Source organism: Eschrichtius robustus, chromosome 2 (genome assembly GCF_028021215.1).
Source record: "Eschrichtius robustus isolate mEscRob2 chromosome 2, mEscRob2.pri, whole genome shotgun sequence".
In the NCBI taxonomy this organism is placed as follows: Eukaryota; Metazoa; Chordata; class Mammalia; order Artiodactyla; family Eschrichtiidae; genus Eschrichtius; species Eschrichtius robustus.
Genome location: NC_090825.1, coordinates 122,569,664 through 122,585,176, shown reverse-complemented (window position 1 = coordinate 122,585,176; position 15,513 = coordinate 122,569,664). Strand labels below are relative to the sequence as shown.

General features: G+C 42.3%; 1 protein-coding gene across 1 annotated transcript; it reads left to right on the top strand.

Annotated features, from left to right (window-relative positions):
• The first annotated feature begins 1,493 nt into the window (after positions 1 to 1,493).
• Positions 1,494 to 14,455, top strand: GRXCR2 (glutaredoxin and cysteine rich domain containing 2). Its single transcript, XM_068534526.1, has 3 exons — positions 1,494 to 1,829; positions 7,764 to 7,985; positions 14,273 to 14,455. The coding sequence occupies exons 1-3, from the start codon at positions 1,494 to 1,496 to the stop codon at positions 14,453 to 14,455; spliced, it is 741 nt and encodes a 246-aa protein (XP_068390627.1).
• Positions 14,456 to 15,513: the final 1,058 nt, after the last annotated feature.

Below are 15,513 nucleotides of genomic sequence, written 5' to 3'. Positions count from 1 at the left end.
AAATCTGTGGTTTTGAAAAATAGGTGAGATTGTCAGTATGCCTGGAACACAAATTCCAGGCAGCACCTAGAAGAGACAGAGGACCAGTCTGGAGAGGAAGACAGGGTTAGGTTTTGAGGAACTTTGCCTGCTGCATGAAGAGTTAGGACTTTTTATGCAGGAGAGTGACATCCGCAGACTTGTGCTTTGGAAGCATCGCTCTGGCATCTATGTGGAGAATGGACTTGTGGATGGGTGGGGAGGTCACCAGGAGGCTGCCACAGCTCTGAAAACAGAATTGATGAGGGCTTGAGCTGGGGCCGGAGAGGTGGGGCTGGATGGAAGAAGGCAGTGGTGATAGAATCCATGGGAATGGCTGCAGAAGTACGGGAGAAGTCAGTTTGGGCAACTAAGTCAATGTTGATGTCGTTAGCAAAGACTGGGAGAAAGCCCTGTCAGCTCTTCAGATCCAACTCGTTCTTTTTTTGCCAATCCAAGGGCCCTTCCATTATAAGCCTTCTTCTTCCATCCTTGTCTCCTGAGGGACTGCTCTTTTTCCAGAATAGTTGTTCTGGCAGTTAGCAGTGGACAGTTTGCTCCCTAAGCGGGAGGCTGTTATTTCCTATGTGTTAGGCCTGTTTCCTAAACTAGATTATAGGACTGTCATTCTCAAGCCCCATGTCTTGTGCTTCTCTGATATTCATCCCAGCAACTCTCTCACAGTGTGGGCAGTTACTAGGTGCTGTCTGCAGTAGGCATTGGGGCTCGTGCTGTTCTTGCAGATGAAATCTTAAATATAAAATAGATATAAAGTGAAGGTGCGTTGGTTAATGCAGGGGTAGAAGGCTCAGAAGGACCCGTGGCTTCTTCCTGTCTAGGGCTCCATGAGACACGGTTTGAAAACTTTCGGCCTGGTGGACTGGCCATGGGTTTTGGAATCAGTTAGAACTGAGTTCGAATCCCTGCCCTGTCACTTACTTACTGTAATAGAGTAAACTAATGGAGAAACTGCTCGGGCCCTCAATTTCCCCTCTGTAAAACACAGATAATAATAGTTTCATTGTAGGTTTATTGTGAGGACAAAGTAAGAGAATGCATGTAAAAATCTCTGGCACCTATTAAATGCTCACTAGGTCATAGTTGTGGGTAAGAATAACAAGACCCTTGCTAACTGATCCCTGCTGAACTGATTACTTGTTCAGTCTAAATAAACCTACTCATGCTCATAGTAAGAAATGCCAGGGTTGGGGTGAAGTTATGGGTGAGTTTGGGATTCTGAGAGGACCCAGTCTTGTCTTATGCTACAACCACTCCATAAACCCACAGTAACCTGCCTCTGCATGAAGGCCTATCAATATTTAATGTGCAGGTGTCAGTTGCTGTAAACCGAGCATACCCCAGCACCAGCTTGAATTAATTATATGCAGGAGAGAAAATAAAATGCCTTTTTCTCAGAGCCCCAAGTTTCACTGGCTACACCAAAGCCTGGAAACCACAAGGTGAACTTTCTGCTGATGGAGGACCCTGAGAAGAAGCTGAACCAGAAGAGTGACGGCAAACCCCGGAAAGTACGATTTAAAATCTCTTCCTCCTACAGTGGCCGGGTGTTGAAGCAGGTCTTTGAGGATGGGCAGGAATTAGAGTCGCCAAAGGAGGAGTACCCTCACAGTTTCCTCCAAGAGTCCCTTGAACCAATGGATGGTGTTTATGGGTCTGGGGAAGCCCCCAAACCCCGGTCATACTCCCCTAAGCTGACTGCTCAGAGGATCAGCGTGTTTCGAGAGGGTAGTGCCTACACCTTGGCGAGCAGCCAGCCTTTCTTCAATGATTTCAAGGCGAATGACCGGAAGGTTGGTATTGCCCATGGTGTATAAGCTTTAAGGACTAAAATGTGGTTAGAGAAACACCTGAATTGTTCAGATTTGTGTCTGGCTCCAGCTCTGGTACCGACCAGAGCTATAGGTGCACTAAATATGAAGCCGCTCTCAGAATAATATTTCTGGGACGAAAATAACATTCTTGTTGACTACCTATTGGAAAGTGCAATATGCATAGCTAGTATTCAAATTCCATCCAGGGTAGCAAATTGTAATTGGGTCTTTGGCTGGGTAATCTTGGTAAGTAAATGAAATAGACTTGCAGCGGTTTTCAGGTTGCCAGTCTGCCGTTTTAGAAAATTATGCGGCAACGAGTTGTTCTTTTTCCTGAAAGAGCTAAGTGTTTGAAGGTGCTTATTTTATTCCAGTCAATTATGCAGCTTGTGGTTTATCCATGTCTTCTTTTATTTCTTATCTCCCTCCTGCTGCCTGCTTGTTTGTTTGTTTATTTATTTATTTTGCCTTTCCATTGCTTGTTAACATGAATGCTGGGTAGTTGGAGTCCTGGGAAGAAATGGTGAAAAGCAAATCAGCCAGAGGTAACGTTACATGGGAAGACATTTGAGCTAATATTTCACTTGAAACATGTATTTTATCTGTGAATTTCAGTTATCTTCTCCAGTACCATGGATAATCAGAAGCCCGTACATGATCTTCTTTGAAGCTAGAAGAACCTGGAAAATATTAGCTGATTTCCAAAAACTAATAGGAGATGTGTATATGCTCTCTGCCAGTAGGGCCATGAATGCCTTAAAAAAAAAAAAAAAGAGTAAATACAATGATATTATGTACCAGGTTATTAATGAATAGCATACCAAGATATGTTTTCATCTTTAAAGTGTGAAATTCAGGTAATTACTCTCTAATCATTTTTATTGTTCGTTTCCTAAGGGAACAGGTTATACATCGATAGCAGACAAATGTATTGGCCTTGCTGGCATTGGTAAAAGTGTAATTATGGGCATGTCCACATTTATCAAAGATAATACCAGGTTTCTTTTTGATATTAAAGGGGACTGGAATGAACAATCCCTGATGTTAGTGGAGTGACTTACGCATTACAAAGCACTATCACATTCTATCTCATTGAGTCTTCTTCACAACCTTGAGGAGAAAGGCAAAGTATGGTCATTTCCATTTTGCAAGTGAGGAAAATTGAGTTCCAAGTTGTAAGGGACCCACCCAATACTATAGGGTCATTAGGTGCAGAGTCAGAATAAGAATCCAGGTCTTCTGATTCCCCATGCCCTTGGCCCTATGGAATGTTCCTTTTAAGAGAATAAGGCCATTAATAATAGTGATGATGATGATAATAATAGTTACCAGTTATCAAGTGCTTATTAGGTCCTAGGTACTTTGTTATATCCTGTACTTACAGTATTTCTTTTTAACTAAATCTCATTTGTAGCTTTAGAATTTATAAAGTCATAGTTTATATGAACCTTATACAAGGCCATGGTTTATAATATTGGACTGCTTGACCTTCATCAGTCATGTGTCGTACTTGGCATTTATGTAAAAGTATGATTAGGCATGGACTTGATAAAACCAGCTACCGGAGTCTGCCTGGCAGCACCGCACAGTGGTTTTTTTTTTTTTTTTTTTAAACATCTTTATTGAAGTATAATTGCCTTACAATGGTGTGTTAGCTTCTGCTTTATAACAAAGTGAATCAGTTATACATATACAATATGTTCCCATTTCTCTTCCCTCTTGCATCTCCCTCCCTCCCACCCTCCCCATCCCACCCCTCTAGGTGGTCACAAAGCACCGAGCTGATCTCCCTGTGCTATGCGGCTGCTTCCCACTAGTTATCTATTTTACATTTGGTAGTGTACATATGTCCATGACACTGTCTTACCCTGTCACATCTCACCCCACCCCCTCCCCATATCCTCAAGTCCATTCTCTAGTAGGTCTCCGCACAGTGGTTTTAAACATAGTACTCTAGAGACAAGGTTCAGGGTTTGATTTCTGCTTCATCTGGTTACCCTTGTTTTCTTTGTTGCCTGAACAAATGCCACATCCCACTGCTAGCCCGCCTCTGGTGTGAGAGTGGTCAGGATGGATTCGTGCAGCTCCACCCACTGAAACAGCTTGTCAATGCAGTACTTAGGAAAAATAAGGAAATGAGAGCTGGGAAGTCATGATTTTTCAATAGTGAATCCAACTGTAAAATAACCCTTAGTAAATATCGGCTTTGCAGCAACACTGGGTAGCAATTAAGCACAATAATTAAAAGTAAGGGCTCTGAACTTGAACTGATATTTGTACACCAGTGTTCATAGCAGCACAATTGCCCATAGGTGGAAACAACCCAAATATTCATCAATAGGTGACTGAACAAACAAAACCGTGGTATATACATACAATAGAATATCATTCAGCCTTAAAAGGAAGGAAATTCTGACACACATTATAACATGCATGAACCTTGAAGACCTTGAGCTAAGTGCAATAAGCCGGTCACAAAAAGATAATTGTATGATTCCACTTTCATGAGGTACTAGCATAGTCTAATTTATAGAGACAGAAAGTAGAATGGTGTTTGCCAGGGGTTGGGGAGAGGAGAAGGTGGAGTTTAACTGAAGAGTTTCAGTGTGGGAATAAGAGAAAGTTCTGGAGATGGGTGGTGGAGATGGTTGCACAATAATGTGAATGTACTGATGTCCCTGAACTGTACCTTAAGAAGGTTAAATTGGTAAATTTTATGTTATGTATATTTTACCACAATAAAATAATAATCATAAAAAGCAAGGCTCTGGTGTCAATTAAACCTGGACTTGATGTCTGTTCTACCCACTTACTCTGTGAGCTTGAGCAAGCCACTTAACCTTGTGATAATAAAAGAACCTACTGTCAAAGATTATCATGGTGATTAAAAATATATGACATTAAAAGTACTTAGCATTGTGCCTGGCACATTGTATATGCTCAGTATATGTTACCTACCATTGTGATAATGACCAGGTTCTTATCTAGGAAATATGGAGTCTTTTAAAATTTTATGTGATGGATAGAGAAAGTGGTTATAAAAAAATCAGATATTTTAAGGAACTGAAACTGATTAAAGTTTATAAGTTTCATTTAAAAAAATGAAAGGGAAAGGAAGAAGGAAAGTAACATTTATTGAACAGGTACGTTGTGTAAATTATGCAATTTTATCTTCACAGTAATTCTGTGAGGGTTTTACAAATTGGAAAAACAAATTTATAGGGGTTAAAAAAACTTGCAAATCTCACACAGTTTGAGAGACTTAAAATTTGAACTCAGGTCTGCCTACCTCCAAAGCCCATTGAGTTTCTAGTACCCACTAGGCATGTCTGCATTTAAACACAGAGCAGTGGAAAGGTTTCATGGTCCCTGAATGGCAATTCCCAGTCCTGTTGCTTTTGACATCAGAGTATTTATGAATGTTTAATCACATAAGTTGCCATTCCGGGCATTGGAAGGACACAAAAAATTCCTGGCTCCATCCTGGTCCTCTATAATGTAAGAGTGGGTATTCCTCACAGGCAATTGGGTGTAACTGGATAATGTGAACTTTAGTTACACCCAGAGAGTTTCCTTAGACACAAGGAAGAACTTGGCTGTCGGGGTGACTGAAACTTAAACACACCTTAAAGGTGATTTGGGACCCTCCATCTTTGGAGTATCTTAAAAATAAATTTACTATCCTGGGTGTCTCAGATGCTGACCAGCTTAGAGGCAGGAGGTTGGACCAGATGACTGCAATTTTTTTTTTTTTTTTTTTTGTATATTGAGAATTTTGCCTTGAAAAAACCAGCCCTATGTGTGAAAAAAGCTTCCTAGTAACTGAACCTCTTTGGCTATTACTGGAAAGAGATATGGAACCTTCCAAAAGTGCCACCATCTTTATCTTCTGATGCTCAGAAACTGATAGTCCAGAGTGTGAAACAGAAACCCAGCATGCATCAAACAGTAGGAAATGAAAGCTGCTACATGATCCCCTGAAGAGAGGGAGAGAATACAGGGCCAGGCAGGAAGCTTGTGGCTCCGTAAATAATTATTGAAAACTCCATGGGTGTTTCAAGGAAGGGGACCTGAAAATTGAAGTCCTGCTCAAGCCAGGTTGTAACTGAATGCCTGATGGCTTTAAATAGGAGACTGCTTAACTGTGGCATCTAAATAAATTTGGTTTATACAGTTCTGTAAAAGCAGGGCCAAATATTTTATGCTGGGGAATGTAGTTGTGTAGCATGATTGTACGTGCACTACTAAAGAAGTTTTTAATACTAATGGCAGTAACAATGCCCATCACTTGCATAGTATCTTCAGCTTTTGCAAACTCTTACATATTCTTCATTGCACCCTCGCCCCTAGACGTTGATATAATTAGCCTCAAGGACGAGAGTCAAAATATTTAAGCACAGGAACACTGCTCAGTCAGCACAGAAGCCAGCAGAGTGCTGGGGCAGGGTCCTGAGACCTGGGGTCTTAAGCATTAATGTCTACATTGCTGGGTTTGGGGATGTGAGAGGCTCCCTGAGGAGAGAGGCTGGGGAAACAGGAAGGCTCTCAGGAGTATCAGGACAGCACCTGATTACCACCCAGTATGGAAATATTCATATATTTTAATAAGTAGTTTGTCTCTGGTGGTGCCCATCAGTTGCATGTCAACCCATTTGCGTGAGCAAACAGGTTCTGAGAGGCCAAATGGCTCTCCCCATCTCACAACTGGTGGACAGTGGAACTGGGATCTAGTGTTGTTTCCCCCCAAGCTATCCTAGCTCTGCGAAACATTTCCTCCCCAGGCTTCTCTACTGCATTGTAGTGTTGCCCAAGTTGTTTCTCAGCAAATGATGAAGTAACACATGATAAATCCGTACAAGGGAACATAGGCTATTAATAATGATGCTATAGAAGTGCATTTATTGACATAAAAAGATTTTCATATTATATGAATAATGAAAACACACACACACAAACACATATATATATCTTATCTGGTGGTGGTGGGGAATGTTTGTGAATACTACAGTATAGGTGTTAAGAATATGGTCCTTAGGGTGAGACAGACCTGGGTTTGAATCCTGGCCACAAACCCTGAGTAACTCTGTAAACGTGGAAGACTCTTGACCACACTGAACCTCAGTCTCCTTATCTGTAAAATGTAGAAATCATAGCATCTACCTCATAGGGATGTTTGGGAGGAAAGTGAGGTAATGTTTGTAAAATGCTTAGTATGAAGCCTGACCCAAAAGAAATGCTATCCACTATAATAATAATAATAGTAGTAATTCAATAAATTGTGTCTATTGTTATTATTGATGCATAAAAATGTTGGAGAGAGATTTATTTATTTTTTAAAAAATACAGTTACTTTATTGATTTCTTACAATCAAATACTGCCAACTAGCATAACTTCTATTCATGCATCATTAAAAACAAAAAGATATTTCCTTGGTATTTTCAAATGATGCATTATACAATAAATAAAAAAAGTTAGAACTTAAAAGCCACCCTGATTAATTATGTAAACTGGTAATTTTTTTTAAAAAAGCATAACTAATAATTTGGTTGCTAAGAGATTTATTTTTTAAAAGCTTTCCTTTGTATGCATTAAGCACTCACTGTGCCCAGCCCTGCACCAGATCCCATGGTATGTAGTAGGAATAGAAGCTCTGGACCCTGTCCTACAGAGTCCTACATTCTAGTTACATGATTAATTCAGCTTTGGCTGGTTACCATCAACAGGAAGAAAGAAGCTGGTGTTCAGGGTTTTCAGACAGAGCAAAGAAACCAGAGAATGAACTGTAGCTTTGGGCTGTGATGGGACCCCAAGTGCCAGACCATATCTTTCTTTCCTGGGATGTTGAAGAGGTTCTGCAGCCCTGTATTTGGTGACTCCTGGTGAATCACCATGCTCATTCTTCATTTCTCTAGTCTCCACCTATTATAGATTTTGGAAAGATAATCATCTACACGAATAACCTGAAAATCATTCGAACTCCAATGGACAAGAGAGATTTCATGAGGAAAATGCTCCAGAAGGAAGAGGAGGCTGAGGAAGAGTCCCTGATGAGCAAAGAAGAAATCTATGGAGACCAGAACGATGGGCCTTTGGCAGAGACGGAAGGCACCTTCCCCCATAACCAGTGCCCACAGGTATGTCGAAATGGTTCACTGCCCTGCGCAGAGCTGGCCCTATAGCCGTGGGCTCCAAATTGTTTTGATTGTGCACTATTTAAGTAAGAACTTTTGAATGTGAATATGCTTATGTCTAAATGTTAAAGATGTTGAGGAATTTTAAGTTTATTATATTCTAGTGGTTTATCACATTTTATTGTTAGCAATAATAGCTATAAGCCCATATTTCAAATACTCATAATTTGAATTATTTTGAATGATTTAAGATCTGATTAGGAGCTTATTGTTTTCACTTTGCATTGAGGCTTAGAACAGCTTGTTCTAGAGATGGAAAAAATCAGCTCTGTCCTTTTCTTATGGGTTTGCTTGTACTCCTGTTATCGGTGGTAATCCTCAACCCACAGTTTCCTTGAAGAAATCTAATAAACCTACTTGTCTTTAGAGTTTGTGGAGATTAGTTTAGTTAAAACTAAGCAATATCATCTGTAAATCCACTAGACCAGACACGAGTGAACCACAACATGTTGTAATATGCTGAAAGTGAACGAATGAGCAGGGTCGTCATTGTCACTTTATGTAAAGTGAGGTCACTTTACATCACGTATACAACAGGGTCCCTTGGGTACCACCTATGTTAAGTGACTGCCCAACTTAGTGAGGGTGCTGGTGTCACCTTGTTTATTAAAAATCAATATAACCGTTTCTTTTGAAGATATCATTAAAGCTTAATTTCTTGTTTTGTTTTCTTTAGATAAAAAAATAAATATAGATAGTACGAATGTTTTTTCTCCCCACACCTTTCAGAGGTGTGCACTCCCCACTTTGGAAACCATTGCTCAGACATGCTCAGACAAGCGGGAAGGTGATGAGATTCGTTAGTTCACAGTGTGGGGTTGAGGGTGGGAAAAGCAATTTTGGTGAATTTAAGCTAAGAGAGTAAAAGCTTGGAAAGCAGCAGAAATGAATTTTCTCTTTTTAGATTCCATCTCTTGGGACTTGAAGCTGAACCTCCTATGGGTTAGCGTGACAAAATGGGCCAGGGGCTTCCTCGCACTTGAGTGATGTCAAGGGAATGAGAAAGCCATGACCAGACTCCAGTTCTCCTCAGAACCATTCCTGTCTCTTTCCGACCTGGTCTCACACTTGATAAAATATAGTTGAAATGCAAATCTGATCATGCCATCCCTTACTCACCCTCCCCCCGCCCTGCCACCAAAAGAAAACAACTTTCAGTGGGCTCTTATCACTTGGGATAAAACCGAAACTCCTCACTTGTTCTAGAAAGCACTGTGTGGCCTGGCTTCTTCAGCCTCATCTCTTACACATATCTGCTCATTCTCTCTGCCCTAGACACACTGCCCATCTGGCTACCCCTCAGATGTTCTTTGCTCTTTCCTGCCAGAGGCAACTTCCCTGTGCCTAGAATATTCTCCAGACTCCCTACCTCCTTGCCCACAGGTCTCGGCGGAGGCATCACTTCCACAGAGAGGCCTCCCCTGGTTTCCATGAGGATAAAATCCCATGAGGATAAAAATCCACAAGGATGGACCCCTCAAGGCACCTCCCCCTCCCCCCCGCACATGTAATCTTACATTTATTTGTGTGATTGTTTGGTTAATGTTTGCTCTTACCCACTAGGATTTGGTCTCTGTGAGGTCAGGGGGCATGTTTATGTTGGGTGTAACATAGTGGTTCCAATGCCAAAAAAAATAGAGCCTGGCATATAATAGGTGCTCAGTAAATATTAGGTAAATGTTTGTGGAAAGAATACTGGAATTTGGAATGAAAGTGCCAACTGATAAGAAATATTCTGCCTCTGCCTTCTCTCGCCTTCTACAGAGCACTATTCAGAGCCTAGTGTAGCAGCAGTCCGACAACTAAACTTTGTGATCCAAAGCATTACCGTCCCACTTTAAAATTCATTAATTCTATCCTTTTCCATACCATATTGTAACTTGGAGCATGCATTTTCAGAAGAGGACCAGAAATGCAGGTCACATTGCAGGCCTGAATGAAAAAGCAACAACAAGCCTGCTATGACAATTACCTTTAAATTCAATTTGGAGAGAACTGTGTTTTTTAGCTATAATGCCATAAACCAGGACAGAGGTGTGCAGCAGAAAGTTGCTGTGAAAGATTATACTCCACTTGCCTGTCCTTTAAGCTCTATTTTATTTTATTTTATTTATTTATTTATAATTAATTAATTGATTGATTGATTTTTGCCTGCGTTGAGTCTTCATTGTTGCACGTGGGCTTTCTTTTTTTAGTTGCGGTGAGTGGGAGCCACTCTTCACTGTGGTGCATGGGCTTCTCATTGCGGTGGCTTCTCTTGTTGCGGAGCATGGGCTCTAGGCACGTGGGCCTTAGCAGTTGTGGCACTCGGGCTTCAATAGCTGTGGCTCGCAGGCTCTAGAGCGCAGGCTCAGTAGTTGTGGTGCATGGGCTTAGGTGCTCCACGACACGTGGGATCTTCCCAGCCCAGGGCTCGAACCCGTGTCCCCTGCATTGGCAAGCGGATTCGTAACCACTGTGCCACCAGGGAAGCCCTAAGCTCTATTTTAAATTGCTATTTGTTTGCCCCATCCCTCATGCAGTAAATGCCCAGACAACTTTTATCCTAAAACAGAGGGTCAAAGAACAGCAAGGAGCCCATTCTGACCAAGAGACTCTTTGTTGTGCTTTATGGAACAGGGAAACAGTAGGACCTTGATGAAAGAGCAGGGAGGGCTAAAAACCAGGCCATGCTTGAACCTCTGTATTAACTATAAAAGAAAAGGAGAGGAATAATTGAATTGAGTCACGATGAAAAGTAGAAGGGGAAAAATCTGGCCCTGTATTCAGTGGATTTGAGACCATAAGTCATCTGGGCTTCTTTATGCTTTATGTGATCTTACCTTTGAAACGGAATAATAATAATAATAATAATAATAATAATAATAATAATAATAATAATAATAATAATAATAATAATAATAATAATAATAACTGCCATTTTTTGAGGGTTCATGTTAGCCAGGCCCCATGCCCAGTGCTTTCCATGCAGTAGTCCATTTCATTCTCACAAGGACTCTGTGAGGTGGGTATTATCTGTAGTCTCATTCTGCAGCCTGGGAAACTAAGGCTCAGAGAAGTTAAGTAACTCTCCAGAGGTCACCAGAGTCAGTAGTCAAACCCAGGTCCATCTGACTACCAATCTCATGATCTTATTCACTCTGCTGATCAGCCTCCAGATGGTGCTGGTTACCATCTTCCGGGCCACGCAAGCCTTTGAGTCTCTGATGAAAGCTGAGACCCCTTTTCTTGGTCATGGAGCTAGTGAGAGGTGGTTTGGGTAGGTTGTTGGGTTCTAGAACCCAAGTTACGCTGTGCAGCGATGTTCTATATCTTCTTACTAAATGTTTTCTGAGAAGAATTTTTAAAAATATTGAGACGGTACGCAGATGCTGATATCATGCATGCCTTATATAGAGTAGAGGCTCAATAAATACCTGTTGAGTTAACTGAATGATTAAAAAGAGCATATTGAGAGCAAACAGTTGGAGGAAGGGTGGTAACTTAGGGTAAGAATGGAAACTCCAGTGAAACCTCTAACGATGTGTCATATAACCACGTGACATGAGATGAAATTTGATTGATGATTTGTTCTTGCTCTTCATGGCGGGCTCACCAGGTCATTTCATGAATCTTTCAATATCTGGCCTGGCGTTCTATGCAAATGAATTTTTGGATCACATGTATAGCATTACGGTAGGATTTTACTGTATTTTCTTTGACAGCCTTGACTTTTTTCATTGAAATCTCAGTGGGATCAAGTGCAAAACAAAAACATGATGGATTTGGCAGAAAAATGGACCATGGCAATTTGCTTTAAGAATATTTTGGCAAATATATTTATTCTGCATACTTTAAGGGAAGAAAACCAATTTCCCCATTGTTAACGTATCAGAATATGGCAACAAGCAGTAAAATACTAACAAAAGGGGGCATGGACATCATCTGGGATTTTGTCAGCCGGAAAATGACCTCCATTCCCTACATCTAGAATAAATAAAATTTAATACCTACTTAGGCGCCTTGCAGTGCGATGGGGCTATTTTTAGAACGTAGGCCTCCCTTTTCAGAGATGATTTTTATTCTTAGGTTACAAAAGAAAGCCGTGTTAGCTGGTTGAGGCACCCAGTGAACTCCAGCTGTCTTGTTAGTTCCTAGAATTTAAGAACACTAAGGGATCTCCAGACATCATTGTTTTGTTTGTTTATTCATTCAGCAAGTATGTGAACAGAAAATATTGTGCCAGGTACTACACTAGATATCAGGAAGTGATGGGGAGAGGCACGAGCCCAGAACACTTCCTGCCTAGTCAGCAGGAACTTTCAGGGGAGTGTGAGACCTGCCAGGCAAGGGGCAGTAGAGGCGGGGTGGGACTCCTGGTCCAGAGGTACAGGTGGGCAAGGCTTCCTGGAGGAAGAGCTGCTAAGCTGACATCTGAGAACAGGTAGGAGCTGGCTGGGTTGAGAGTGGGGAAAGTTCCCTCGACACCAGCTAGAGAGAGACCTAAGGATGAGAGCCTGATGAGAGAAGTAACTGACAATGTACGTCAGCTAAGGAGATTGGGTTTTTTTTCCAATAAATTTATTTATTTATTTATCTATCTATCTTTGGCTGCGTTGGGTCTTCGTTGCTGCACGCGGGCTTTCTCTAGTCGTGGTGAGCAGGGGCTACTCTTCGTTGCAGTGCACGGGCTTCTCATTGCAGTGGTTTCTCTTGCTGCGGAGCACGGGCTCTAGGCGCGCGGGCTTCAGTAGTTGTGGCGCACGGGCTTCGTTGCTCCGCGGCATGTCGAATCTTCCCGGACCAGGGCTCGAACCCGTGTCCCCTGCAGTGGCAGGCAGATTCTTAACCACTGAGCCACCAGGGAAGTCCCGGAGATTGGGTTTTAACCTGAAGTTGATCTGGTGGGCAGGTGTTCATTACAGGGTTTCTTGGGTGCTTTCTATGTGGCAATCACAACTGTAGGTTCATGAGATTGGTATCCATGGTGAGAACATCCCACAAGCCCGGAGGCAGGAACTATGCTGAGTTCATGCCAGAATCGATAGGCGTCTGGATCGGGATTGTGGTTGCGGAGGGGAAACTGAAGAGATTTGAGGGATGTTCAAAAGGTGAAATGGACAGGAATTGGTGCTGAATCTACCTGGTATCGATCTGGTATTACCCCTTATTTCACAGAAGGTTCGTGGTCTGTGCACGATCATTGCATGGCAGTGCAAAATTGCCAGTTTCCTTGAGATGTCTTAGGGGAAGAGCACAGCGATAGCCAAGGGGCATAGTCTGGTGTCCCTGGCAGGAGGGGACAAGGTTTAGAAGTAAACTAACTTTAATGGAGAACCTATAATATGCCAGATAATATATTAGGGCATTTACATATACTCTCTCATTTAATATTCCAGCTACTCAGAGAGGTAAGCAATATCCCGCCCAGATCACAGGTAAAGAAACTGAGATTTAGGGAGGTTAAGGGAACCGGCCCAGGTGCACAGTTGTTGTCAGAGGCAGACCTCAGCTCCAGGCTGCTGACTTCAGAGCCAAGCTCTTAATCACAGGACCTTTTCATGGTTCTCCAAGAGAATCAAGATAAAAGTTCTGCAGGAATTCAGAGCTACGCTCCAAAGGATTGCGACATCCATTCATCTGTCCCTCAGTCACACAGAACAATCCTGAGCCCCTACTGCTGGGCAAGTCTGATGAGGGCTGCATATGGAGTCATTAGGAGCATGATCTCTGGCGCCCGACCCCCTGGGACCCAAGCCTGCCTCCTTCTCTTCAAGCCGTGTGACCACTGGCACAGAGAGAGCTCTTAGAACAGTGCCCAGGGAATTCCCTGGCAGTCCGGTGGTTAGGACTCCGCACTCTCACTGCCGAGGGCCCGGGTACAGCACCTGACACTTCCAGGTGTTTCACAAGTGTTCACTATTAGTTTGGCAATGAGGAGCATTAAGTCCTGCCCTTATGGACACAGATATAACGTGTCAGATGGTGACAAGAGAGATGAAAAAGGTCAAGTTGTGGAGTGCACGACCTGGTGGCAGGGGCTGCTGTCTTAGAGAGGTCCATCAGGGAAATCTCGGATAAAGTGCTGAGCTTATTCTGTGCCTCTGGCCAGGTCCCTCGTTGGCATGTGTGGGATGCATTTTCCTCTAATTCTGCCCCAGCCTCTGCAGGCTCCCAGTGCTATTTTGACTTGTGTGTGAACAATGGATTTGAACTGCTGCTGTAACTTAACCCTGACCTGTCTCTTGCAGGAAGGGGAACTTCCCGAGGACAACTGTTTTCACTGCCGAGGATCGGGCAGTGCCACCTGCTCTCTGTGCCACGGCAGCAAGTTCTCGATGCTGGCCAACAGATTTAAGGAGTCCTATCGGGCCCTGCGGTGCCCTGCCTGCAATGAGAATGGCCTGCAGCCTTGCCAGATTTGCAATCAATAGCCCGTGGCTTTGTATGTCTGCTTTTATCACATCCTCCCTAAAGCTATTTGTAATCAACTGCCCCTCCTCCACCTTCTCCTCCCTCTCCCAGCAAGGAAGCCACCATGGCTGCGATCACTTCCACCACTGGCACAACTCAGTTACTCGATGATATTTCGTGAGGCTGGTAACATCTCCGTGTGGGTCTAAGTGGCAGAGGCATTTTTGAATTAGAATCTGCTTTGAAACTGGTTCTAAAATGATCCTTCCAGGACCGTGTGCATGTATCTCACTTGACTTAGCTCAGGTTTCTCCTTGCACAAGTGAACAAATAAATGTACAATTCAGGCAGCAGGCTGAAGTCATTTTCTGGTTGGGAGTTATTTGAAAAATTATGCAGAGAGAAAGGAATAAAAAAAGGCAGGTTTCTGATGAACTGCATTCTTGTTGCTTATAATGCATTTCACACGGTTATTGGTCAAATTGCATTTTTAATTAAGCAGAAGAGGAAAGGGATGCCCAATGTTGAATACACTAGCAAGGCCACTGAAAACAAAACGAATGTGTTTGCTTCTTGCTGAAGAGAGGCAAGCTGAGGAGCCCCTTTTTTTCAAAGTCCTGAGTCTCTCCTGTGTGATGTGCTTGGGTAATATGCATGCAGGCAATGAGCAATGCTACTTCTTAGGACAAGATGAGATAAGACATTTCTGTGTGCCTCTACACTACTGAGGTTATAAGCCAAGTCAAAGCTATTTATGATAAATTTGGTGCTTAAGTATATGGGTGTGTGTGATAACGACTTCTTCCAGCCCCCAAATTATTACCAAATGAATGCATTTATTTTAAGGCTAAGATATAGCCATGATCTCTTCATAAAAGACTGTGGATATTTTATAGGTATCTATTGGAAACTTCTAAAAAAAAAACTAACCAAGGCTGATATTTAGTAATTATGTTTCTACTGTCTATGAATATGCATACTAAGGATAATTTTTCCTCTTAAAGTTGGTTGTAAAATTAGAAAAATACGTTTGTTAATGAACTTTTGCCGCTCTAACAGCCATTCCCCTTCCTCCTTG

Coding starts and splice junctions, on each gene's coding strand:
- GRXCR2 (XM_068534526.1), top strand. CDS start 1,494: ATGGAGGACCCTGAGAAGAAGCTGAACCAGAAGAGTGACGGCAAACCC. Junction 1,830..7,763: donor TCAAGGCGAATGACCGGAAG/GTTGGTATTGCC, acceptor TCATTTCTCTAG/TCTCCACCTATTATAGATTT. Junction 7,986..14,272: donor CCCATAACCAGTGCCCACAG/GTATGTCGAAAT, acceptor TGTCTCTTGCAG/GAAGGGGAACTTCCCGAGGA.